Source organism: Budorcas taxicolor, chromosome 9 (genome assembly GCF_023091745.1).
Source record: "Budorcas taxicolor isolate Tak-1 chromosome 9, Takin1.1, whole genome shotgun sequence".
Classification (NCBI taxonomy): domain Eukaryota; kingdom Metazoa; phylum Chordata; class Mammalia; order Artiodactyla; family Bovidae; genus Budorcas; species Budorcas taxicolor.
This window is the reverse complement of record NC_068918.1, coordinates 59,110,653-59,138,131: the sequence shown is the minus strand read 5'-3', so window position 1 is coordinate 59,138,131 and position 27,479 is coordinate 59,110,653. Positions and strand designations below refer to the sequence as shown.

At 37.2% G+C, this 27,479-nt stretch overlaps 1 protein-coding gene across 1 annotated transcript in view; it reads right to left on the bottom strand.

Annotated features, from left to right (window-relative positions):
* The window catches only part of LAMA2 (laminin subunit alpha 2), a 677,618-nt gene that overhangs the window by 79,307 nt on the left and 570,832 nt on the right, over nucleotides 1-27,479 (bottom strand). The window contains exons 42-46 of the mRNA XM_052645506.1: nucleotides 25,807-25,909; nucleotides 13,331-13,447; nucleotides 11,473-11,655; nucleotides 9,854-9,859; nucleotides 4,420-4,574 (exon numbers count right to left, since the gene is read on the bottom strand). Coding sequence (XP_052501466.1) covers nucleotides 4,420-4,574; nucleotides 9,854-9,859; nucleotides 11,473-11,655; nucleotides 13,331-13,447; nucleotides 25,807-25,909 — 564 coding nt within the window. The remainder of the gene's footprint in view (nucleotides 1-4,419; nucleotides 4,575-9,853; nucleotides 9,860-11,472; nucleotides 11,656-13,330; nucleotides 13,448-25,806; nucleotides 25,910-27,479) is intronic.

Sequence of the window (27,479 nt, the reverse complement as noted above, 5' to 3'; positions counted from 1 at the left end):
TATTTTATTTATCTTAAAACAAGTAAATCAAAGGGCAGTATCTATTCTTTTCTCTAGAAGAAATCTCTGACATATAATCCCTCTCATAAGAGGGGAGAGACTTTTGAAACACAAATATACTCAAGTTACTTTTTCCTATCAATTATTATTTCTTAAATTTTTTTTTTCTGGCTGCATCAGGGAGCATATAGGATCTAAGTTTCCTGACCAGGGATTGAACCCAAGTACCCTGTATTGGAAGTGCAGTCTTAACCACTGGACTGCCAGAAAGTCCTGCATCAATTATTATTTCTAAAGTTGACCCTTAATAAGACTTCTAAACAAAAATCAGTAAGAATTAGGTATCTCTAAGGCATTTCTCACAACATTGTTTACCAATTCATCATCATGAACTCAATTAAACATTATTGAGAATTCCATTATTATATCTATTGGATTTTCACTGCATTCTTTCATCCAGTTAACTAGGCCATTCATTTATTTTTATTTATTTTATTTATTTATTTTTTTTTTATTTTTTTTATTTTTTGATATTTCTTTTTTTTTTTTTTAAATTTTAAAATCTTTAATTCTTACATGTGTTCCCAAACATGAACCCCCCTCCCACCTCCCTCCCCATAACATCTCTGTGGGTCATCCCCATGCACCAGCCCCAAGCATGCTGTATCCTGCGTCGGACATAGACTAGCGATTCAATTCTTACATGATAGTATACTTGATAGAATGCCATTCTCCCATATCATCCCACCCTCTCCCTCTCCCTCTGAGTCCAAAAGTCCGTTATAGACAGCTGCGTCTTTTTTCCTGTCTTGCATACAGGGTCGTCATTGCCATCTTTCTAAATTCCATATATATGTGTTAGTATACTGTATTGGTGTTTTTCTTTCTGGCTTACTTCACTCTGTATAATCGGCTCCAGTTTCGTCCATCTCATCAGAACTGATTCAAATGAATTCTTTTTAACGGCTGAGTAATACTCCATTGTGTATATGTACCACAGCTTTCTTATCCATTCATCTGCTGAGGGACATCTAGGTTGTTTCCATGTCCTGGCTATTATAATCAGTGCTGCGATGAACATTGGGGTACATGTGTCTCTTTCAATTCTGGTTTCCTTGGTGTATATGCCCAGCAGTGGGATTGCTGGGTCATAAGGGAGTTCTATTTGCAATTTTTTAAGGAATCTCCACACTGTTCTCCATAGTGGCTGTACTAGTTTGCATTCCCACCAACAGTGTAGGAGGGTTCCCTTTTCTCCACACCCTCTCCAGCATTTATTGCTTGCAGATTTTTGGATCGCAGCCATTCTGACTGGTGTGAAGTGGTACCTCATTGTGGTTTTGATTTGCATTTCTCTGATAATGAGTGATGTTGAGCATCTTTTCATGTGTTTGTTAGCCATCCGTATGTCTTCTTTGGAGAAATGTCTATTTAGTTCTTTGGCCCATTTTTTGATTGGGTCGTTTATTTTTCTGGAATTGAGCTGCATAAGTTGCTTGTATATTTTTGAGATTAGTTGTTTGTCAGTTGCTTCATTTGCTATTATTTTCTCCCATTCAGAAGGCTGTCTTTTCACCTTGCTGATATTTTCCTTTGTTGTGCAGAAGCTTTTAATTTTAATTAGATCCCATTTGTTTATTTTTGCTTTTATTTCCAGAATTCTGGGAGGTGGATCATAGAGGATCCTGCTGTGATTTATGTCTGAGAGTGTTTTGCCTATGTTCTCCTCTAGGAGTTTTATAGTTTCTGGTCTTACATTTAGATCTTTAATCCATTTTGAATTTATTTTTGTGTGCGGTGTTAGAAAGTGATCTAGTTTCATTCTTTTACAAGTGGTTGACCAGTTTTCCCAGCACCACTTGTTAAAGAGATTGTCTTTACTCCATTGTATATTCTTGCCTCCTTTGTCAAAGATAAGGTGTTAGGCCATTCATTTAAAAAGAATGTCAGCTGCTCAGTTTCAGAGCCAACAAATCAAAAGAAATCTACTTAAAAATAAATATCTTCAATTTCTTGGTCATACTGAGTATATGTTAGGGCCACATCCAGACACTCATGACAGATTACAAATATATTTCTAAACTAGGAAAGTGTAATCTTCAGTGAGTACAAAACCCACTGGAAAAAAATTTGGTTGCTTACAAATTTCTAACATCTTAAAAAAATAAGGCTCTTTGTTGTTAACTTCAGCTTCAAAAAGTAGTTGAAAGTTTCCTTAAAAGGCATGGAAAATGGATTTTTTTCAAGCATTACTTTTATACCTTTCTTTCACTTTTTCAATGCTGTAAAGGGTGTGGAGAAAGGGACTCCTCCTACACTGTTGGGAATGTAAATTGGTACTGCCACTTTGGGGAACAGTAGAGAGATTCCTTAAAAAACTAAAAATAGGTTCATCTCCTTCATTAGAACAAACTCAAATGTGGTCTTTTTTATGGCTGAGTGATATTCCATTAATGATGCAGGGAGCCCAAATCTGGTGCTCTGTGACTACAGAGGGGTGGGATGGACCATCTAAAGGGGTGGAAGGATGGAGAGAGGTTCAAGAGGGAGGGGACATACGTATGCCCATGAGTGATTCATACAGATGTATGGCAGAAACTAACACAATATTGGAAAGCAATTATCCTCCAATTAATTAAAAAAACCTAAAAATAGAACTACCATGTGATCCAGCAATCTCACTCTTGGGCATATATCCAGAGAAAAAATGGTTAAAAAGGACATATGCACCCAAAGTTCACAGCAGCATTATTTACAACAGCCAAGACATGGAAGCAACCTAAATGTCCACTGACACAGGAGTGGATAAGGAAGAAGTGGTACACATATACAATGGAATATTACTCAGCCATTAAAAAGAATGAAATAATGTCATTTGAAGCAATATGGATGGACCTGGAGATATCATACTAAGTGAAGTAATTTTGTATTTTGGGACAGGTTTTATATATTTATATGCCAGAATTTTATATTCCTCCCAGTGGGTGGGGATGGAATGAGGAAGCACACATAATTGATGAATATATGGGCATATTTAAAAATTCCTTTACAATGAAGAAATAATAAAAATGTCCATATCTTTCTACTTGGTAACTAAATAAAAAACTGTGGCTAAAAATGTGATTCACAAGCTGGAATCAAGATTGTCTGGAGAAATACCAACAACCTCAGATATGCAGATAATATCACTCTTATGGAAGAAAGTGAATAAGAATGAAATAGCTTCCTGATAAGGGTGAAAGAGGAGAGTTTAAAAACTGACTGAAAACTCAACATGCAAACATAAGATCATGGCATCTAGTCCCACCACTTCATGGCAAATAGAAGGGGAAAAAGTGGAAGCAGTGACATAGTTTACTTTCTTGGGCTCCAAAATCACTGTGGATAGTGACTGCAGCCATAAAATTAAAAGACTCTTGCTCCTTGGAAGGAAAGCTATGACAAACTTAGACAGAATATTAAAAAACAGACATCACTTTGCCGATGAAGATCCATATAGTCAAAGCTATGGCTTTTCCAGTAGTCACATGTGGATGTAAAATTGCATAAAGTTGCATAAAGAAGACTCAGCACCTGAAGAATTGATGTTTTTGAACTGCAGTGATGGAGAAGACTCGAGAGTATCTTGGACTGAAAGGAGATCAAACTAATCCTAGAGGAAGTTTAATTTGGAGATGGAAGGTTTGGTTATCTACAAAGATTTCAGATTTCAGTGTAAGCATGATAACATGAAAACTGATATTCATTCTATTTCTAGAAGAATCATAAGATGACTTCATTAAAGTTTCAGATTGGCATTTACAATTCTGTCTGGCTCATTAAGCTGTTATCTTCCAGAAAGTTTTGCCTCTATCCTTATAGTCTTATAACTGGGTTAATAAAGAGCAAAATTTTGAGACAAGCAAAGTGCTTCCTATTCTTATTCCACAAAAGTATAGAAATTGTAACCAAATTAATTTTTGGTTGCTTGGACTCAAACCAAAAAAATATATAGAAAACAATGGTTCATCTTTGCTATTATTCCTTATAACCTTGTCTGTTCATTTTTTTTCTTCAACCCCACTGGTTGACCTTTTTTGCTTTCATCAAGAGTAAGGAGTTCTAATCCATGCCTTTTTAGTACACAAAAATAAGGCTTCCATTCTTGTAATCTGTATTAACCCTATTCAAATTATAATAAAATATATCAGAACGTTCATTTCCAAAAGAGTAAATGGTGATTATTCTTCTCAAGAAATGTCTTTTGAAATATATGGGAAAAAATCTAATCTTCCATTCCCCACCTCCCCCACAAAGAGCTTCAAATTAAAGGAAAAGGGCCAAAGCTCATTCAACAAGATACGCTGGGGAAAGTATTCTTTCTGGGAATAATACAAACATTACAATCATTTATTAATACTGAAAACAGAAGGAACTTACGGAATTAGCTTGTTTTCTGGCTTGGTTTATCAGTTCTTTTATCTCAGAGATATTTTTCTTCAGGTTATCCTCAAGCTCCTTGATGGGTTTAAGTTTGTCTATCAGTCGATCAGCTTCTTGTTCTAGATTTTTCACAGTGGCATCTGCATCTGCAACTGCACAGAACAAGATGAGTGCACACCTCACACACGCACACATGTACACACACAACCAGACACACGCACAAACACATGTATATACACACCCAGGCACACACACATGCACACACCCAGACACATGCACATGTACACACACACCCAGACACACGCACAAACGCATGTATATACACACCGAGGCACACACATATGCACACACCCAGACATATGCACATGTACACACACACCCAGACACACACACAAACGCATGTATATACACACCCAGGCACACACATATGCACACACCCAGACACATGCACATGTACACACACACACATGCTGCACACACAGACACACTCACACAGAAATAAACATAGCAATATGCTTAACTAAATAATTGAAAGGATTTCATCTTATCCACAAGGCAAAGGCAAGGCCATGGCAGTTGGAGCAGTTTGTGGTAGCAAATGCAAATATTTAAGTTGGGACCCAAGCAGGCCAGAGGAGATGATGTTAGAAAAAGAAGGCTGACACCTTCGGCTTTGGAATTAATATGCAAGTCAGCATTAAAGATGGAGAATATGATTAGTTTAATTCAATGCTAATTTTTAGCTTCAGTCCCCAAACTAACCTTTATAGCACAGAAATTTAGTCAAAGAATCAAGGAATTGGAAGCATCTTTAAAATGTCACCGAGTCTGTTCAAGCCAGAACTGTACTTAAATCAGGATTTTCACCCAAAATTAGTTATTTCTTTTTCTTTTTCTCACTGTCTTTCTTTGTACATCTTAAAGAGAAAAGCTATTAAAACATCTTCTGAAAAACATTTCAATGTTGAGCAACCCTCAGACTGAAGGCCTACGTTATACATTAAATTTTTCATACTGCAGTTCATTTTTGTTTTGAAAAATAGTTGATTCTCCTGCTCTCTACATTAGGTTGAATCACATTAATCTGTCACTTTTGTAGCTAAAATTTAAAGGAGGTTGAATATTGATAAATTAGAAAGGGGTTTAACCCTAAAACAATTGAAGGTTATTACTGATCCTTAGACTTCCAGCTTGTACTTTTCATAGCGGGGGTACATGACATATGGAAAATCAATCATTCTGTCCCTAGCATGCTGGCAGTCTTATCCAAACTATGTCATTTATTATCTGACCAAGCATGTACTATTCTGTTTTCTGTCATTGTGACTCTGATGAAAAAGTGAAACTGCTTAAGGTCCAAGGTTATTGGCCCTGATGAACTAGAAGTGATCTGAGACTGAATCCTTAGGAATAAATCAAATGAGTGCAAAGTTAGTTAAAGTTAAGTCGTTCAGTTGTGTTTGACTCTTTGTGACCCCATGGACTGTAGCCCACCAGGCTCCTCCGTCCATGGGATTCTCCAGGCAAGAGTACTGGAGTGGGTTGCTATTTTCTTCTTCAGGGGATCTTCCCGACCAAGGGATCGAATCCAGGTCTCCCGCATTGCAGGCAGATGCTTTAACCTCTGAGCCACCGGGGAAGCCCTGCTGGAATCTTTAGGAATAAATCAAATGAGGGCAAAAGGAAGTAAGTAATATTTTGAACTCATGCTCACAAATATGAGTTATATTGTTCAGTTCAGTTCAGTTCAGTCGCTCAGTCGTGTCCGACTCTTTGCGACCCCATAAATCGCAGCACGCCAGGCCTCCCTGTCCATCACCATCTCCCGGAGTTCACTCAGACTCATGTCCATCGAGTCTGTGATGCCATCCAGCCATCTCATCCTCTGTTGTCCCCTTCTCCTCCTGCCCCCAATCCCTCCCAGCACCAGAGTCTTTTCCAATGAGTCAACTCTTTGCATGAGGTGGCCAAAGTACTGAAGTTTCAGCTTCAGCATAATTCCTTCCAAAGAAATCCCAGGGCTGATCTTCAGAATGGACTGGTTGGATATCCTTGCAGTCCAAGGGACTCTCAAGAGTCTTCTCCAACACCATAGTTCAAAAGCATCAATTCTTCAGTGCTCAGCCTTCTTCACAGGCCGACTCTCACATCCATACATGATCACAGGAAAAACCATAGCCCTGACTAGATGGACCTTAGTCGGCAAAGTAATGTCTCTGCTTTTGAATATACTATCTAGGTTGGTCATACCTTTTCTTCCAAGGAGTAAGCATCTTTTAATTTCATGGCTGCAGTCACCATCTGCAGTGATTTTGGAGCCCCCCAAAAATAAAGTCTGACACTGTTTCTACTGTTTCCCTATCTATTTCCCATGAAGTGATGGGACCGGATGCCATGATCTTCATTTTCTGAATGTTGAGCTTTAAGCCAACTTTTCCGCTCTCCTCTTTCACTTTCATCAAGAGGCTTTTTAGCTCCTCTTCACTTTCTGCCATAAGGGTGGTGTCATCTGCATAGCTGAGGTTACTGATATTTCTCCCGGCAATCTTGATTCCAGCTTGTGTTTCTTCCAGTCCAGAGTTTCTCATGATGTACTCTGCATAGAAGTTAAATAAGCAGGGTGACAATATACAGCCTTGACGTACTCCTTCTCCTATTTGGAACCAGTCTGTTGTTCCATGTCCAGTTCTAACTCTTGCTTCCTGACCTGCATACAGATTTCTCAAGAGGCAGGTCAGGTGGTCTGGTATTCCCATCTCTTTCAGAATTTTCCACAGTTTATTGTGATCCACACAGTCAAAGGCTTTGGCATAGTCAAGAAAGCAGAAATAGATGTTTTTCTGGAACTCTCTGGCTTTTTCCATGATCCAGCGGATGTTGGCAATTTGACCTCTGGTTCCTCTGCCTTTTCTAAAACAAGCTTGAACATCAGCGAGTTCACGGTTTACGTATTGCTGAAGCCTGGCTTGGAGAATTTTGAGCATTACTTTACTAGCATGTGAGATGAGTGCAATTGTGTGGTAGTTTGAGCATTCTTTGGCATTTCGTTTCTTGGGGATTAGAATGAAAACTGACCTTTTCCAGTCCTGTGGCCACTGCTGAGTTTTCCAAATTTGCTGGCATATTGAGTGCAGCACTTTCACAGCATCATCTTTCAGGATTTGAAACAGCTCAACGGGAATTCCATCACCTCCACTAGCTTTGTTTGTAGTGATGCTTTCTAAGGCCCACCTGACTTCACATTCCAAGATGTCTGGCTGTAGATTAGTGATCACATCATCATGACTATCTGGGTCGTGAAGATCTTTTTTGTACAGTTCTTCCGTGTATTCTTGCCACCTCTTCTTAATATCTTCTGCTTCTGTTAGGTCCAGACCATTTCTGTCCTTTATCGAGCCCATCTTTGCGTGAAATGTTCCCTTGGTAGCTCTAATTTTCTTGAAGAGATCTCTAGTCTTTCCCATTCTGTTGTTTTCCTCTATTTCTTTGCATTGATCTCTGAAGAAGGCTTTCTTATCTCTTCTTGCTATTTTTTGGAACTCTGCATTCAGATGCTTATATCATTCCTTTTCTCCTTTGCTTTTCACCTCTCTTCTTTTCACAGCTATTTGTAAGGCCTCCCCAGACAGCCGTTATATTGTTAGTGATGTTTAAAAAGAACATAGGTCTATTATTCAGTCAGTTCAGTTCAGTCGCTCAGTCGTGTCCGACTCTGCGACCCCATGAATCGCAGCACGCCAGGCCTCCCTGTCCATCACCAACTCCCGGAGGTCACTCAGACTCACGTCCATCGAGTCCGTGATGCCATCCAGCCATCTCATCCTCTGTCGTCCCCTTCTCCTCCTGCCCCCAATCCCTCCCAGCATTGGAGTCTTTTCCAATGAGTCAACTCTTCGCAAGAGTTGGCCAAAGTACAACCTTAACTAATAGAGTTGCTAGATCAAGAACTATTTTCTCTTGAAATGAGGGTTATTGAGTTCAAAGCTCTTGTTACATAATTGTATAGGGAGTTAGCATAAAGATAGTTACCCCTTCAGTTTTACACTTTAAATAAACCATTTGTCCATTTTCCCCCTTCCTTTAATTCCCCAATATTACTCTGATTTTCTTCAAATCATTCTAGAAGTGAGAAAAACGGATTTAGACTTAGATTTATGGAAATGAAAAAATGGTTACGGAGGGATTACTTAGGCTTAGACAAGTAATAGATCCCTTTCTTTTAAAGCTCCCGGAAGTTTTTACCAAATTTTTCAGAATGGTACCTGGAAGTCCCCTTATCCCTTGCTATTTTTGCCCCTCTGTCTTCTGGAACAGTCAAAGTAATATAGAAATTATCTTCTTGAAGGTTTTTAAAAATAAATCACCTGTGATTTTGAGTCTAGTGTTCTCTTACGCTGTATTATTTGGAAACTTCTCACTTTTTCCTATGATTATTTGTGTAGATTTTAAAATTATTTCTGAAGATAGATTTTGATAATAATGTTTTATTAGAAAGCTATCTATTTTAGAGTTTAAAATTTATTAGCCTAGAGCTTTGCAAAGTCCTCTCTTATGTGCTAAATTTCTTCCCTTATCTAGTTATATCTCCTGCAAAACTTTGCCTATTTATTCTTCATTTTCCTTCATTTAAGCAGGTCAAGCATCTAAAATATTTTATCTTTATATTTCTAAAGATATATCTCTTGAATGTATCACATCTATTATTTTCTGTCTTCTAATTTATTAACTTTTTCATCTTTTTTTAGTTATTCTGTCTGACCCTTAGAGTTGATTGCCTAACTTGTTTATTTCAAAGCTTTTTAGTAATATAATTGCACTCATTTTCCACTGAGGATAGACTTGGTCATATTTCTCAGGTTTAGATATGTTCAGTTTTATTTTTATTATTTTCTAATCTGTAGTTTTATTTATGACTTGGAATTTAAACTATGAGGTGTTTAAGGCAGAAAATTTTTGTATCTCAGTGATTGCTCGTTTGGTAAGATCTAATTTTATTAATTCTATTTTATGCTTCTCCAAGTATAATTCTCTTGAAGTTGAGAATAATTGCTGTAAGGAGTGGGGAATGAACTTCAGGGGAAAAGCAACAACAACAGTGTAGATTTGATCTACTTTAATTCTGCTAGAAAGAAGTCATTTGGACTTCAGTGACTGCATTTGTATTATCAGAAGCATCATAATTCAGTTAAATCTATGAAAGAATTCAATGTTCTACTTTAATATGGATAATATATTTCACTAATTTATCAAACACTCATTCATACACTAATTCCTTTTCTATATCTAGCATTCTTATTGTGACATTGGAAAGAAGAGCTATCCAATGTTTAAAGCTATACTAAAACATGGAAACATGCAAAGCTGAAGCTTTTTGCAATAAGCAATCAAGCATAAAAATTACTAAAAGGTATGCAAGTAAATATATACATACTGATTTCTGCAGGTAATTTCATATGGAAGTAAAAGAGAAGAAATAGAAAATTCATGAGAAAATATTTTTCATAGATATTTAAAAGTAGTGACTGTCAAGAAAAATAGTACTTTTCACAACAGGTGCTAATTACAAATTCACTCCATTTTAAATCAAACAAGAGTTATCAAATAAAAATCCACAAAGCATGTCACTTAGCAGGCCACTGTTCATATTAAAAGGAGTTTTATTATCATGTTCTAATAAGATAGAAACAGACCCCATGTAATTAGTGTTTATAGATATTAACTATTTCTTTTCATAGATGATAGAATCACAAAAGGGAGATAAATATTATACAAGGCCACTCTCATTTGAGAATCAGTCTGAAAATGAATAAATGATAACATAAAAGAGTGACATTTACTGTAAAACTTCTTTTCTTTTCTTTTTTTTTTTCGGGGGAGGGGGGTTGGATATTGTGATTTGGCATGCCTGTGAACCAGTTATTCAGACGGAATCTGAACCACCGGGGGAACCTAACTCTGGGTTTACTCAATAAAAACTGAAAAACTATATGTCTTCTTTTTTCGTTTCCTGAAGAAATAATGAGAGTGAAATCCTTTTCCCTAACTCTGAAGTGCACTTAGCTATGTTTGCACTCCTCCTTGCTCAGGAAGGAGTTAGGTTAGTAGTATCTATGATTTCAAAGTATCATTAGCCTTTGATTTGAGGCAAAGATGCTGAAAAATCAGGCTCCACTCCCCAGTCAAACAGCACTTGTAATCTGGATTATACATTGTATAACGTCAATAACTGTGTTTTTGTTATTACACTCTACAAATGTTTTAATTCCCAATAAATACACTGTTTCTATATAAAGAAGGCTAATCACTTGAGACTGTAAAGTACAAAGAATCAAGCATCTCCTTTGGTACAAGCACATATGAAGATAGCATTTTATCACCTGAAAGAGTAAAAAAATATTAAAAATTATAATGCTTATTACTTAATAATTTAAAGTATGATATTTAGTTCTCCCACTTTTTCTAAGTAAATCCATATTTAACTCAATATAGTTTAAGACAATATACAAAAGACATGAAGAAATATTCTTGATAAACTAGATAAATATTTTAATTTTCTGGTAGTGTTTAACTAACTAGAATCTTAAGTAATAAAAGACCAGTATTTCCCAAATTTGAATACATTCAAGTTGATCCCATTTAGTATTCTCTTCTAACAGGCCTGCTAATTAGAGGGCTCCTTGACCTCTGGGTTCCATGGAATTTCAACAACTATGAGGATATAATTTCCCAAGTATAACTGCATTTTCAATTATACTAAAGGATTAAAAAGTACTTGGCATCCCTATGCCAAATACCATGCAGGCTTTGAGAATTCTTAATTTCCTCTTAACGGATGAAATTTGAATAAGATAAGCTCGAGTGAGGAGCTGGGAGTCTTGTATTCCAGTTCTGGAGCCGTAGGCATTCAATTCCCGGGGCCAGTCTACGAAGGGAGGAGGGCAGACTGCATCACTATGAGGGCCCCTTCCTGCTCTAGCAGCTATGAGTCCAGGATACCTTTAGAGTGTGAAGAAATAAATGCAATAATCAAAGTGAGAAAGGAGATCTTACTGTTCTTGGAAGGATCTTTTACCACAGCATTTGTTTTGGCTACGCTGTCTGCTAGTTGATTGTAATTTTTCTTCAGGCCATCAAGGTTCTGGTGAAGATCTTTAATCTGCGCCAGTACATCTTTAGCTGTGTCGTTGGCTTGCCTTGCTTTGTCTTTAACGGCTTGCAGTTTAGCAGCTGTGTCTGTAAGCAGAAGACGGTATGAGAAAACAAAGGGTCCTGAGTTAGTGGCTTAATCCATGCTTGTCAAAGAGGCTGCGCCCGGCTGACCTCAGGGACTCAGGCATGAGGGAAAGGCTGAACTTTCTCATTCAGCCACAGCAAATGAAGTACATTTTCAGTGAAATTGAATTTTCTCCGGGATCTTCGTTATGAATACCTGATTAGCCCTTAAAATAGCAACGTGATTATTCTAAAAGTTCATTGTGGAAGGCGATATTGTGATTTGCTGCTGAACATATTAAAGAGAGAAGTTTATCCATATGAATCATATAGCTTCATCGAAAGTAGTTTTAACATTTAATCTGCACTTCCAGGGTTGGGGGGAGGGAACGAATGTATTTCAATTTTGATAGAGAGAGACTTTTTCAGATATATTAGACCATGTGTGTGTGTAAACAATTTATATTTGTTATCAGCATTGGATATTTTCTATGAACATATTTACCACTGAAGAAGTGACATGAAAATCAGTAAAGTCACTTGGGCTTTTTAATGTTAAAAAGTGAAAAAAATCATTAAGGTTTTAATAGCTCCTGTTTGGTATAGATGTGTTTCCTTCACCATAATTTTTATAAAAAACGTACATTGTACATATATTTATGTGCCTACTAATATGTTGTAGATTAGGGGTTAGGATCACAGCCCCTGAAGTTAAACTGTGAGGTTGGAATCTTATGTCTCTTTTAACAACGGTCCTCAGTGTCCCATCTAAGTTTGTCTGTTGTAAAGTGGAGATAATAATGCTGTTCACCTTGTTGGATTAGTATGAGGGTAACATACACTTAACATAAACATGCTGAATAAGCCTTGCTTAATAAATGTTAGCAACTCTTGCTACTGTTGTATCATGCTATTAAAATATAAAAATAGTATCCCCCCAAAAATAGTGCTTTGAGTAACTAATAACAAACATTAACTCCAAGTAACAGGTAATGCATAAAAAGATATTATAGACATGGTTCAATTTTAACATCTTAATGTTTTTGCCAAGAAAAGTGTGCGGAAAGGCAGCTGGTTCTCACCTATTACTGTAGGTACTGTGTATGTGCTAAATCGCTTCAGTTGTGCCCAGCTCTTTGTGACCCCATGGACTCTAGCCCGTCAGGCTCCTCTGTCCGTGGGATTCTCCAGGCAAGAATACTGGAGTGGGTTGCCATGCCTTCCTCCAGGGGATCTTCCTGACCCAGGGGTCAAATCTGAATTTTTTATGTCTCCTGCATTGGCAGGTGGGTTCTTTACCACAAGGCCACCTGGGAAGCCCTGTAGATACTGTAGTAAACTACAATTTTGTGGTAGTAAATCAACATTTTAGAGGATAGTGTCTGTATGATTTTATTCTTTCCCACCAATGTAAGATTTCCTGGGCTGAAATGTGGAAGAACAATATAATAACAAGATGTCTATTATTTTCTTTTTTGTAATTTATTCCTACAAATGTCAGTTAACAAATGATAAACATTATGGTGAAAACTGTTTCTTAGTTTCTCATTCTTACAAAGAATTCATTAGTATGAAAACCATTATCTAATAGCCTGACAATGGTACAAATATAGTGCTAGGAAATACAGGCAGAAGTTGGAACATTTTTTAAAAGTTTATTTCCATTAGGATAGTTTGCAGTGTCTGGAATTCTTACCATTTGGAATAGCTGCTAGCTTTTCCAAAGTGTCATTCAAAGCTCTCAGGAGATCCCTGTTTCTGATATTGGCATTGTCTAATCTGGCTGTCAAGCCATTCAGCTGGTCATCATTTTCTGTGAACAGAAAACAAAAAAGGATGAAACAATTTTAATCATCTGTGAACTTACAGATGGATATAAAATTTCAGGTTCTTTTATTTTATAAAATTAATTTTTATTGGAGCATAGTTTCTTTACAATGTTGTATTAGTTTCTGTAGTACGGCAAAGTGAATCAGTTATATGTTCATATATATCCCCTATTTTTTGGATTTCTTTCCCATTTAGATCACTGCAGAGTGTTGAGTAGAGTTCATTGTGCTATACAGTAGATTCTCACTAATTATCTAATTTATACATAGTAGTATATATATGTCTCCCAATTCATCCCACTCCTGCTTCCTCTCTTGGTTATCCATACATCTGTTATTCTTGTCTGGGTCTCTATTTTTGCCTTGCAAATGAGTTCATTTCATGCATTCATCAAAATGAGTGCATCATTTTTCTAGATTTCACATAAAAGCAATACTATACAATTTCAGGTTATTTTATTGTTGGTTTAAAAAAAAATTTTTTTTTTCTTTACTACATGAGTTCCCAGTCCTGAACCCCCCTCCCACCTCCCACCCCATATCATCTCTCTGGATCATCCCCAGGCACCAGCCCCAAGCATCCTGTATTTCAGGTTATTTTAATATAAAATTATTTAATAATAAGAAAATTGATTTATTTTAACTTATTGGCATCTGTATACAAATACATTTCAGATCAGATTATAAAATACATATTTATATGTCCATGTGACACACAAATATATTCAACAATTATATTTTCTCTGGTATCTAATCTTTATTTGACTTAATTTGATGGTTTTCTATGGAGAAAAACTTTGAAAGATTTGGTCTTTTATTGCATTTATAATGATACCCTCTTGATATCACTCAAATTAATATCATTATTTTTAAAACTTTATTATCAAATGGACACTGAATTAGCTTTTAAAAATCTCAAATAGATATGTCTTTCAAGCAGAATCTCCCAACTTTACTAAACATCACTTAGTAATATTTGAAAAAAATAAAAATCAAAGGAATGAAAAAATAGCCTCTGGCACATTTTTGTTTTTTTTTTTATAGAGAAAATAAAATTTTACAAATTACTTTAAGTAGGCTTTATATAGGTTTTTCTCTTGCTACTTTAGCATACTTTCTTTAACATTAAAATATATCATTTACTGTGGAAGTGGAAGTATCAATCACTCAGTTGTGTCTGACTCTTTGCAACCTGATGGACTGTAGCCTGCCAGACTTCTCTGTCCATGGAATTCTCCAGCAAGAATACTGGAGTGAGTTGCCATTCTCTTTTCCAGGGTATCGTCCTGACCCAGGGATCGAACTTGGGTCTCGTCCACTGCAGGCATAGTCTTTACCATCTCATACACAGGGGATGTCAGACAATGTAATATTACTAGTATAAATTGTCCAGCTTCTCACCACTAATTTTTTAACAGGTTCAGATGTTGTTAGTTTGTATATAATATTGTATTTTATAGCAGATAAAAACCAGGAGTGACACAAGAAAGATAACGATGGTGTGAAGAATGATGTACTAACCAATGTACTTGCATTTTATACCTGGTTGTGCTGGTTAATTTGTTTTCTCTGTGTAAATATTTTTGTTTTTTCATTTAAAGAAGTTAAGGAAAAAAAGTAACTTGAAATGCTGAAGACCATTATCTACCAACACCGACTGTCGCTCTCATCACTTTCCTGGTACCCAGAGTGGGCAGACCAGGAGAGACTACATCTCACTGAACAGAGCGGAGCAGTTTTGATTGGATTGTGTGTCTACCCATTGTAGAGGTAGGGCATCTGGCTTCTTGGAAGAACGAAACAAGCCACTGGCAGCTTAGGGGACAATCTTTGTTTTTATTGGTTTCATCTGGGAAGACTAGCAAAGGGAAGGGAAGATAGATGGAAGATTCTTAACTATCAGTGTTCTGGATGTGATAAAGAGTACTGAACATATTAATTAATGATCCATTCCATTTCATATTGGGGTTTTATAGGCAGACGAATTACACCACTGTTATACCACAGTAATATAAGCACATAATATTGTTGGAGGCATCTGCTTTTAAGTTCCAAGCCAAAGACCTAACATCATAGAAAAATAAAGCATAAAATATTCCAGAAAAACATGGCTCTAAAACATCAACATGTTCATTTCAGTCACTAAGATATTATTCTCAATGCTAGTCCTTCAAAATATACTTTCCAAGTAATTAGATTTTCTCCTCTGTCAATCACAATTTATCTTTCTTTTAATACTTCTGTTATTTTCACTGCACTAAAATAAAATCTTTGAATAGGTTATGGAAAGAATAGTTTTTGAAATAAAGACAATCTCACTATGACTGTGATATCTATACAAATTCCCTGAGAATAGTTAAAGGCTGTTCTTTTGATATTAATTTAGAAGTCTTCATCAATTAAGGAAATGGAACAGTACAAATTTCATTTCTTAGTTTCTTGATTGGATTTGACTTTTTAAACAATGAAACATTTAAAATGTGCTGGCAAGCAAGATATTCATGTATAACTGAGAAAACCATTAATTTAAAGGGCATCACTTGGTTTATACTATTCTATGAATTCTGATAACAAATACTGGCTGAACAATCAGGCCAATTATTCAGAACAAAGACTGATTTGAGGAACATTGTTACTGCCATTCCTCAAGTTTCAAAGCACTAATTTTGTTCCTCTGCTTTCTGTACTAGAAAGTCAAAATGGGAATATTCTGAGCCTATTCTGATTTCTTTGTTTCAGGATTTGACTCTATTCTCTTCTTAATTTATCCTTTCTTATACCCTGATCATTTTTCTCTGAAGTACCTTTTGGAATTTCTCAAACCAAGTCTAAACACTTTATCACTTTGTCAGTCTAATTCTTCGGAAAAACAGAAGTTGTGTGCAGAAAACAATTGCAGATTTTAAAATGGAAGACTTATAAAATGTTAGCCATGCGAACCTAGGAAAATAAATGATCCAAGGCTGCCTTTAAATGGAGATACCCGAGGCAGAGGTTTCTATAATTAAAATGAAGGAAAGAACCCATGTGGTTCAGTTTGAATGGTAACATGGACAAACAGAGAATTATTGGTAGTTAAGATAAATCCAATCCAACTCATAATTTTTGATAAACAAGAAAAGGAGCCAAATTTTAATCCACAGTGCTACCTTGCACACCTTTCTCTCCTTATTTCCTCACTTTTCATACCCATTAGCTATAGCTAAGTCACCTATGCTCTCTCCAGATACCACACCCACTGAACCTCAAAGGCTACATATACATGCTCTAATTTTAGCTCTCCCTTTCTCATGCACTCCTCACACATTAGAAGACAAATGTCCAGGAATGAGTTTGGCAGAGACAGAGCTCATAAACTGAGGGAAAAGAAGCAGAGCAGCCAGGCTGGACTGTGAACACGCCTGACAATATCAGTTCCCTTCATTGTGTAACCCTGAGTGAGGTAGATGCATTCAGAATGAAAATCACTAGACACATTTGCTAGTCACTTCCATTAATAATAGTACTAATTTACTCATGTTGACCATGTTCCTGTTACTGTGTTAAACGTATTAGCGTTTAGCTTACTTGGAACTGGTAATATTGAACTATGTAATAGTTCAAAATAAAGCTATTACAAGTATCTCTTTGATCACTGATGATGCATTCTTTTACATATTCTAGCCATTAGAGAAAGTAGTATAGTGCAATGAAATAATTATAGGACTTAGAGTTGGAAGATGTGGGTTCAAATGTCATTTCTATCCATTTTTACATGTGTAAAATTAAGATAACTTCATATGACTGATACGAGAAATCAGTTGAAGGATGTATGAGAAAGTATTGGATATTTTATGTAGTTATTAAAAGGTAACAAAACAATTCACATTGGTTTGGTAATTCACATTGGGTTGAGAACTGCTTTGGTATTTTTGCTGGTTTTCAGTAATGTTATTTATGATTTACTTTCTTCTGTGATCCCTGGGTTGGGAAGATACCTTGGAGAAGGAAATGGCAATCCACTCCAGTACTATTGCCTGGAAAATCCCATGAACAGAGGAGCCTGGTAGGCTACAGTCCATGGGGTCGCAAAGAGTTGGACACGACTGAGCAACTTCAGGTTCTTCTGTGTTTAAAGTGGATCATCTAGAATCTAAAGTTTTTAGTTTCCTTTTATATGTTCTTAATATATAGCCCCCATTATCAACTAAATATAAGAATGATTTTATATATTTTAATGGGAATGTTCTATTTTGACTATTCAAACATATCTAATTAAGTTCCTCAAATGCAATTTTTAACTTTTTTCTCACATAAAAGTGAAAGTCACTCACTTGTTTCTGACTCTTTGTGACCCCATGGACTATACAGTCCATGGAATTCTCCAGGCCAGAATACTAGAGTGGCTAACAAAGCACAAATAAATACCTTGAGAGAGAATCTCTCATTCATAAGGGTGAAGTTTGTAGAATTGCTTTTAATATTGAAGAGGTCTAGTTAAATGGAACTACTGCAAATTATCATATAGATAACATTCTGCAAATAAAATTTTCATTATCATGAAATTTGTCTTATGAGCTACTACTTAAACTCAGTATCACTTTTGATTTGCCTCTTAATCAAAAAATGGAGGAATGACTTTTCTTTTAAGATTTTTTTATACAAATATTTTACAAAGTAACCATCATGTTTCATCTTTTGTTGTAGAGGCTCCTTTTGAATTGTTGCTATTTAGTCACCCAGTTTTGTCTGACCCTTTGCAACTCCATGGACTGCAGCACACCAGGCCTCTCTGTCCCTTACCATCTCCTGCAGGTTGTCCAAATTCATGTCCATTGCATTGGTGATGCTATGCAGCTATCTCATCCTCTGATGCCCTCTTCTCCTTCGGCCTTCAATCTTTCCCAGCATCAGAGATTTTTCCAATGAGTCAGCTGTTCACATCAGATGACCAAAATACTGGAGTTTCAGCTTCAGCATCAGTTCTTCCAATGATTCTTCAGGATTGATTACCCTTAAGATCGACTGATTTGATCTCCTTGCTGTAGAAGGGACTCTCAGGAATCTTCTCCAGCACCACAATTTGAAGGCATCAGTTCTTCGGCACTCTGGCTTCTTTATGGTACAGCTCTCACAACAGTAAGTGACCACTAGGAAGACCATAATCTTGACTATATGGACCTTTGTAGGCAGAGTAATGTCTCTGCTTTTCAACACACTGTCTAGGTTTGTCATAACTTTCCTGCCAAGAAGCAAATGTCTTTTGATTTCATGGTTGCAGTCACCATCCACAGTGATTTTAGAGCCCAAGAAGAGGAAATTTGTCACTACTTCCATCTTTTCCCTCTCTATTTGCCATGTAGTACAGTGGTCATGTATGGATGTGAGAGTTGGACTGTGAAGAAAGCTGAGCGCCAAAGAATTGATGCTTTTGAAATGTGGTGTTGGAGAAGACTCCTGAGAGTCTCTTGGGTTGGAAGGAGATCCAACCAGTCCATTCTGAAGGAGATCAGCCCTGGGATTTCTTTGGAAGGAATGATGCTAAAGCTGAAACTCCAGTACTTTGGCCACCTCATGCGAAGAGTTGACTCATTGGAAAAGACTCTGATGCTGGGAGGGATTGGGGTCAGGAGGGGAAGGGGACGACAGAGGATGAGATGGCTGGATGGCATCACTGACTCAATGGATGTGAGTCTGAGTGAACTCTGGGAGTTGGTGATGGACAGGGAGGCCTGGTGTGCTGCAGGGTCATGGGGTCGCAAAGAGTCGAACACGACTGAGCGACTGAACTGAACTGAACTGAATGGGGCCAGATGTCATGATTTTTATTTTTTTAATATTTAGTTTTTAGCTGGCTCTTTCACTCTCCTCCTTCACCCTCATCGAGAGACTCTTTAGTTCCTCTTTGCTTTCTGCCATTAGAGTGGTATCTGCATATCTGAAGGTGTTGATGTTTCTCCTGCCTATCTTGATTCCAGTTTATAACTCATTCAGCCCAGCATTCCTTCTGAATTAGAGAGCAGGTTAACTTCTGCAGTGCTTTATCCACAGTTCTGAAGCAGAGCGTTTGGAAGAGGTAAGGGATCTGTATGAGGTGAAAACCTTGATTTTGACCTTTCTGGTAATGAGAGATTCCTGCAATGCTCATCCATTCACTCATTTATCAAACCTTTGTTAGGGGCACGAATGTTAATGTGTCACCTCTACACCATGGCAAAAGGCCAGCGTTTTTATCCAGCAGTGCTTAAAAACATCATCTCTGGAACCACATTAACTTGGGCTAGTTAAAGTGTTGGCTCTACTATATGTATGCAGTATATTCAAATAGAATTTCTTTGACTTAAATGATTCTGTTGCAGCTTCCCTGGTGGCTCAGACGGTAAAGAATCTGCCTGCAATGCAGGAGACCTGGGTTCGATATCTGGGTCAAGAAGATTCCCCTGGAGAAGGGAATGGCTACCCACTCCAGTATTCTTGTCTAGATAATCCCATGGCGGGGTACAGTCCATGGAGTTGCAAAGAGTGGACATGACTGAGCAACTAACGCTTTCAATTACATACAAAAATGGTTAATTTACTACATTTTATAATATGTGATTACTCTATGCATGCGAACTCAGTCGCTTAGTGATGTTCAGCTCTTTGTGAATGCATGGACTTGTAGCCCACCAGAATCCTCTGTTCATAGAATTTCCCAGGCAAGAATACTGGAGTGGGTTGCCATTTCCTTCCTGAACCAGGGATCAAACCTGTGTCTCCTATGTCTCCTGCATTGGCAGTTGGAGTCTTTACCACTGAGCCACCTGGGAAGCCCTTGATTTCTCTATACAATTTATTAATTTTATTATATTATATTATCTTTTCACCTTTGAATGTTTTAAAAACATAACAGGTAAAATTTATCTCAAGTCACTTGACTGTAATTTTTCATCCAGGTACATGAATCTGCCCCCAAGTCAACCCCACCACTGACTGCAGGATCCCAACACTCGTACTGAAGGAAGAACAGCTGAGTAAGGGAGAAAGCTGGGTGAAATCCAGAATCTCATTCTTGTCACTGGCCTCCTTTCAATTGATTTGATGAGGTTGCTCCACCCAGTCTTTTCACGCTGGGGCACACCTAGCCCTCTTCCATTACATTTTTCCTATGCTTACCTTTTCCCAGTAGCTGTCACAAGTTTGGGATGTGTCCTATCTCTGATTTCCTTTTTTGCCCAGACATATCCCTTACATGTACAATGCAAGGGAACCTCTAAGATCAGTAAATAGGGCCTGTGTTTATAGGAAGGCATGTTCCCAGGAAACTTTGTCCTGATTAAAAAGTGCCAAATCCGTTCTTGTTTGCCTTGGGCACAGTGCTCGCTAGGCCCTCAATAGCCATTTGCTTGCAATTGAACATGTTCTTCCTCCCAATACCAGATTATAGCTGAAGCCTGAGGAGAGGAGAGAAGGGGGATTTGTCTGGTGGCATGTCTGCTGGGCTTCCCTGGTGGCTCAGACGTTAAAGTGTCTGCCTGAAATGTGGAAGACCTGGGTTCAATCCCTGGGTTGGGAAGATCCCCTGGAGAAGGAAATGGCAGCCCATTCCAGTACTCTTGCCTCAAAAATCCCATGGACGGAGGAGCCTGGTAGGCTACAGTCCATGGGGTTGCAGAGTCGGACACCACTGAGTGACTTCACTTTCACTATCATCTCCAAAGTCTTAAGATATCAGATAGAGGACAGTCCTCTCTTCAGCTAGTTGAATGAGAAACCAAAATAACCAGACATCAAACACTCCATGTGGTTCCTCTAGGACAAGCTCCAAAGCCTGAGTATGGGTTTGCAGGCTCCTTTTGTTTTGGCCAGCAAGGTATTCTTAAACAAATGCAATTTAAATACCTTTAAGTAAGACAAGTACTCTCTGGTTCTAATAGTTTCTGTCCTTCCGTGTTTGGCCCTTATTTTGCCACTTCTCATTTAAACTCTGAAACCGAGTTCAACTCTATTTTAATTTCTCAGTTTTCTCTATTCACACACTGAAGGAGGAACTAAAACTCTGCAAGAGGAATTAGCAATTCATAAAGGAAAAGATTAGCTTGTTCTCAGACTACAATAGGCTAGGGGATCCAGGGTTGGCTTTATCCATTTAATCCAAAATTATTTCTTTGTCAATGGAATGGTTTGTTTGTCTTTCACTTGCATACTTTTGGGATTCTGGCAAATGGCAGTATGCAAATTATGCAAATATATATATATATACAATATAATATAAATATCATAATATATATTATGTGTGTGTGTGTGTTAGTTGCTCAGTCATGTCTGACTCTTTGTGACCCCATGGACTATATATAGCCCGCCAGGCTCCTTTGTCCATGGGATTCTCCAGGCAAGACTACTGGAGTGGGTTGCCATTTCCTTCTCCAAATATATATTATATATATATATATACATATATATACACACACACATTCATACTAGTACTTCTCTGGTAGCTCAGTCGGTAAAGAATCTGTCTGCAGTGCAGGAGACCCTGGTTCGATCCCTAGGCTGGGAAGATACCTTGGAGAAGGAAATGGCAGTCCAATCTAGCATTCTTGCCTGGAGAATCTCATGGTCAGAAGAGCCTGGTGGGCTACAGTCCATGGGTTGCAAGAGTTGTATACGACTTAGTGACTAAACCACTATATATATATACATATATATATATATATATATATATATATATATATACATATATATGTATAGGTATGATATTTTGGCTGTCCTATGTGGCTTGTGGGATTTGGTTGCCTGACCAGGTATTGAATCCCTACTCTTGGCAGTGAAAGCATGGAGTCCTTACCACTGGACTGCCAGGGAATTCCCAACAGGAGTCTGTTTTTAATAATACTTTAAAAATACTTTAGAAATACTTTTATTTACTTATTATTGGGAGAGAGGAATAGCTACTTTATTCAGAAAGCCAGCAGACTGAGAAGATTAGTGTCCTGAAAATTTTAATTCCTAAATCATACTTCAGTTTAATGTCACTATAATATTCCTGTTTATTCTGTTTGTATCTAATTTGAAATAATAACACAGACTCTTAACAGGTTAGTAATTGCAAGTGTGTTATATTCATGATTGCAAAACCATTTTGATACACTTGTCTGGTCTTAATGACTCAGCATCTGGAGGCTCATGGTACAGAAGGAAAATATGGATTAATTTGATTAAAATTAATTTTGTGGGTAATTCTGGCATTGTTCTGTGTTTTTGACAATATCATATGTCATACAGTTTATTGATTCCATATCCTTGGGCTTGAGCATAGATCTTCTTATTCAATGTGCATGTCATTCATTTTACAGAGATGTTATCTATTTGTTCCTAAGTAATTAAATAATTTCACTTATTTTGAGCAAAGTTGAAAAGTAGGGTTAAATGAAGAGGCAAATAAAATTAAAAAGTTACTCTATATAAGATAAGGTATATAATTATAGAATTTTAGTATTTTCACACTTCTAATATATCATCCTCAACTTCAATTCTTGCTCTGTACACATTCCATGAGAGCCTCACTTGGCTTTTTTTTTTTTTTTTTTGTGGACGAAATCCTTTGTCAATCTGCAAAGTAGTATTAATTCACCCAGTGGCATCAATTTATCTTCTAGCTTTTTTGGTCATCAATTTGTATCAAGCCCCATATCCATCAACAAAACAATTTTTATCTCCATGGACATTCAATCAATTTGATACAGACTGGTCTCAAATGGCAAATGTGCACAAGGGCAAATTTACTTTTAATAAATGTATACTCAAAACTTAAAGGCAAAACAAACTGCTCCTGGCAAGTTCAGGTTCTCTGAAGGCAAGAACAGCATAAAGATGGCAGGGAGCAGCTCCAAGTTATTCATGACTAAAGCTCATGGACTAACTGTATTGTACTGACTAGAACTAAGTAACACATTAGAAATATGGAGGGTATACTGCCTCACCATTTTTATTCCTTCTAACTCCAGGCACCATAGACAGAGAAATGACTCAATCTCTATTTTAATAGCTGCTGTCAAGTATTTTGCTCTGTACGGCCTATTTCAGCAGTTCCTGGTGGTAATATATGGCATTTCCCTGATTAAGAGCCATTTTATACCTTATGTAATTGGCCACAAATCAGGGGAATGACATAATGTAGCAGGAAAACATTCCCATCTCCGTCAGAGCCTTGGCTTGGATTTCTGGAGGAATTATTACTTGAGTAGTTTGTGGGTTTTCATTACTTTAAATAATGTACTACCTGAAGTACAAAAAAGGGCATCTAAACTAATGAACCTTTCTGTCACCTAACCCTGGCTACCATACCTGTCCTTAGATTTCTTTTTCAGGCATTCACCTCAGGTGTGAAATTCAAAAGGGCCCCCCAACACTCAGTGTTCAAGATAAAATGTTTTTATGCAGTATTTTTTTTAATCACATTTAATTCAAAAAAGATCAATATGAGCAAAATATTAAAAATTTTAAATAGAAACAGAACCTAACTCTGCACTTGCATGGCTGAACCTGTCTCACCTCACCCTGATCTCAGCTCTGGGCAAGAGCACTGGAGGGAAAGGCATGATGACCAAGTAATGATATAACCCAACTTGCCAAATTAGGAAAACAGGATTCACTCTACAGCTATTTTTCAGGTTGTAATAAATAGAATTTCCTGCATCAGATTATACATATAAGGGGTCATATTTTACCTATGATACACAATCCAAAGCATTTACTGTCAGAGTGCTATCTATAAGGGAGACAAAACATGTAATTCCATACCAGCCTATTTTGGAAATAAAAGACTGTTCATTGAGAGCACTGGCAAATATAAATGATAAAAATCTCTTTTCTTTCAAATGTTAGTAAAGACCAACATTATTCCTTTATTTTAAAAATATGCTTATTTCCTGAATTGAGATAGTCACTGTGATACTATACACCAAAATACAAAGCTAAAAAGAAGATCCTGCTACTGTCCTCTAGAAAATGGATGCTAAGTCTATGGCTGTGATGATTTGACGAGTCTATGAGAAAGGGGTGCACAGAGAGGAGACATGTAATTCAGATGGGGTGCCAGGCCTCCTGGAGATGACAACATTTGGACTAAATCTTGAGGGTCTAGTAGAAGGTAGTTGGTTGGAAAAAAGGGATGGTGAGGAGTTCCAAAGAGAAGAATGAACACTGCAGAACTTGGAGGTTTGAAATGACAGCAACTTTTCAGAGAACATGAATATATCAGTAAGGTTGGGGAGCTGGATGCAAGCCAGAAAAGGGGAAAGAATGAGACCGAAGACAGAAACAGGAGGCAATTACATGAGAACAGGAGATATTTGAATGAAATAATAAATATAATAACTTATCTAGAATGTGGGCTGTATTGAATTTTTAATGCAAAATCCATACGATAATCAAGGCAGATATTTCATGCACTTTGATCTTTGAATTAGGAATAAAATACACAAAAATGTATTTAAGAGGCAAAAACTTTTTGAGATATGGAAGTGAAGTCGCTCAGTCGTGTCTGACTCTTTGCGACCCCATGGACTACTGTAGCCTACCAGGCTCCTCTGTACATGGGATTTTCCAGGCAATAGTACTGGAGTGGATTGCCATTTCCTTCTCCAGGGGATCTTCCTGACCCAGGGATTGAACCTGGGTCTCCAGCATTTGTAGACAGGTGCTTTACTGTCTGAGCCACCATGTGCCTCATTAAATTGAAAGCTGTATCTGCCTTATTCATTTGTGAGCATAATTTCTAAAGTCAAAAAAGGTGGCATTTGATGGTCTTGAAAATTTAATATACTTTAAAAATTAAAAGTTCCTATACTTAATATCGGAGAAGGCAATGGCACCCCACTCCAGTACTCTTGCCTGGAAAATCCCGTGGATGGAGGAGCCTGGTAGGATGCAGTCCATGGGGTCACGAAGAGTCAGACACAACTGAGCGACTTCACTTTCACTTTTCACTTTTATGCATTGGAGAAGGAAATGGCAACCCACTCCAGTGTTCTTGCCTGGAGAATCCCAGGGACCGGGGAGCTTGGTGGGCTGCCCTCTACAGGGTCGCACAGAGTTGGACACGACTGAAGCGACTTAGCAGCAGCATACTTAAGATACAGATGAAATGATGTTGCAGAAATTAGGTTTAAAAATTCTGAAGTAATGCTCAGTACAAAATGACATATGAAGGCAAAATATAGTAAAACTGATAAGATCGTTTACTTACAGTAAATCTAGATAGTAAAAATAATCATAACAACCACGGTGCAACAATTACATTTTTCCAATAATCTGATAGAATATCCTACCAATTACAACTACAATTACACTGAAAATAATAATAAAAAGAGATCACACTAACCTTTTACATCATTTGCTAACTTCTTGGCTTCATTAAGAATCCCAAAGCTTTTCTGAAGAGAACCTTTGGCACCTTCCTTTAATGAACCCTGAGGACCTGTTGCCTGTGGGCAGAAAAAGAAGTGTCACATTTCTAAAACCAAAGAACGAAGAAGTAGAGCTATCTTGCAGGCAGTTGGTACACCGTTTACCTTTAGGAAACCATTCTGAACTACGTATGCAGAATAATACATTATCAGCACGTATTTGTGATTAAAGTGAGGAGATGAGAAGAAAGTCTAGAAGAGAACCCTTGGGAATCCCAACATTTATTTAAAGGCAGGTACAGAAAGTGGGGCTAGCAGGGTGATTGAGATTCCAGAAAGGACAAAGAGAACCTAGCAGAGCACGATATCATGGAGATCAAGACTTACAGAAGTGGCTCAGAGTGTGAGGACTGGCAGTGTTGCAACGTTGTAACTGGTCAGTACTATCAAGTGCTGTCAAATGGTCAAGCAAATTAAGAATTAAGCACATCCTTGACTTTATCCCTAAGCACATTTCATTCAAGCTGTGGGGTTTAAGTGGAGGAAGCATTTCCTGTCCCCTAGGTACTGAAATGAGGAAGAACAGTGTTCCTTTTCTGAAGGCATCTCCAAGTCTTAGGGCAAAATAAAACCTTCTAAATGACAGTCTCTGAGCCACAATCATCTCCTAGCAAAGATGGATTTGTTGAGGCTTGAACTAAGAGAGCTGACACAAAGATAATAGAGTGATATGGGAAAAGGATTGCTTAAAATAAATGTTTAGTTATCCATTTTAATAATGTTTGCACTTCAAGAATCATTACATACCAAAAGATAAATCAAATAGGATCTTACAAATTTAGATCCTGTAAATTCTAAATTGGAAGAGTATTTCAGAGTGTAAGAAAAACTAGAGAATGCTAAATACTTACTGTTGAAGTTATAAATCTGAACTCAGGTTAGCCTAGACATAATACTATTCAACTACATTTCCAGTGCTTTAATAGCATTTTTTATCATACTATTCAAACATTAAACTAGGAGAGATTACAGATTGCTACTGTTGTGGTAAAATTTATTTTAAGGTGTTATTCCAACAGCTTTCACTTAAATAATGTATTGCTTATAAAACAGATTGATTAAATAATACTATGATATCTACAAAAGGATATATTGGAAACATCTACATAAATAAAAAGAATCTGTGCATTTATATCTAGCCTTTGCAAAAAGAGCTGCCTGACAACTCTGACAAATTATGCTGTGGGAAATGGACACTTTCTTCAATTGAGAATACAGAAATGCTTGGTCCAATGGTGTCTGTGGGGAATTAGATACAGTAACGTCATTTAAGTGTCATTTATTTTGAAAAAAAAGTGAGAGTGTCAATATAAATGGCACAAATCCAATGTACCTTACTCAAAAATATAAGGCTCCATTACCCACTCAGCTTCTATATTTGTTCCAAATTTATATGCCTTTCTTACTCCCTGGTTACAGGTTTCCTGAATCAAAACAGATTAGAGAAAGGAAATTACAAAGAAAGAAGAATGAAGATTCTCTAAATAAGCACATGATAGCAGCCAAAGTGACAGCTGACAAACTGACAATGAGGAAAGAAAACCAACTTGGAGAATTTTTAAATCTCAGCAATCCAAATCTATTTGGA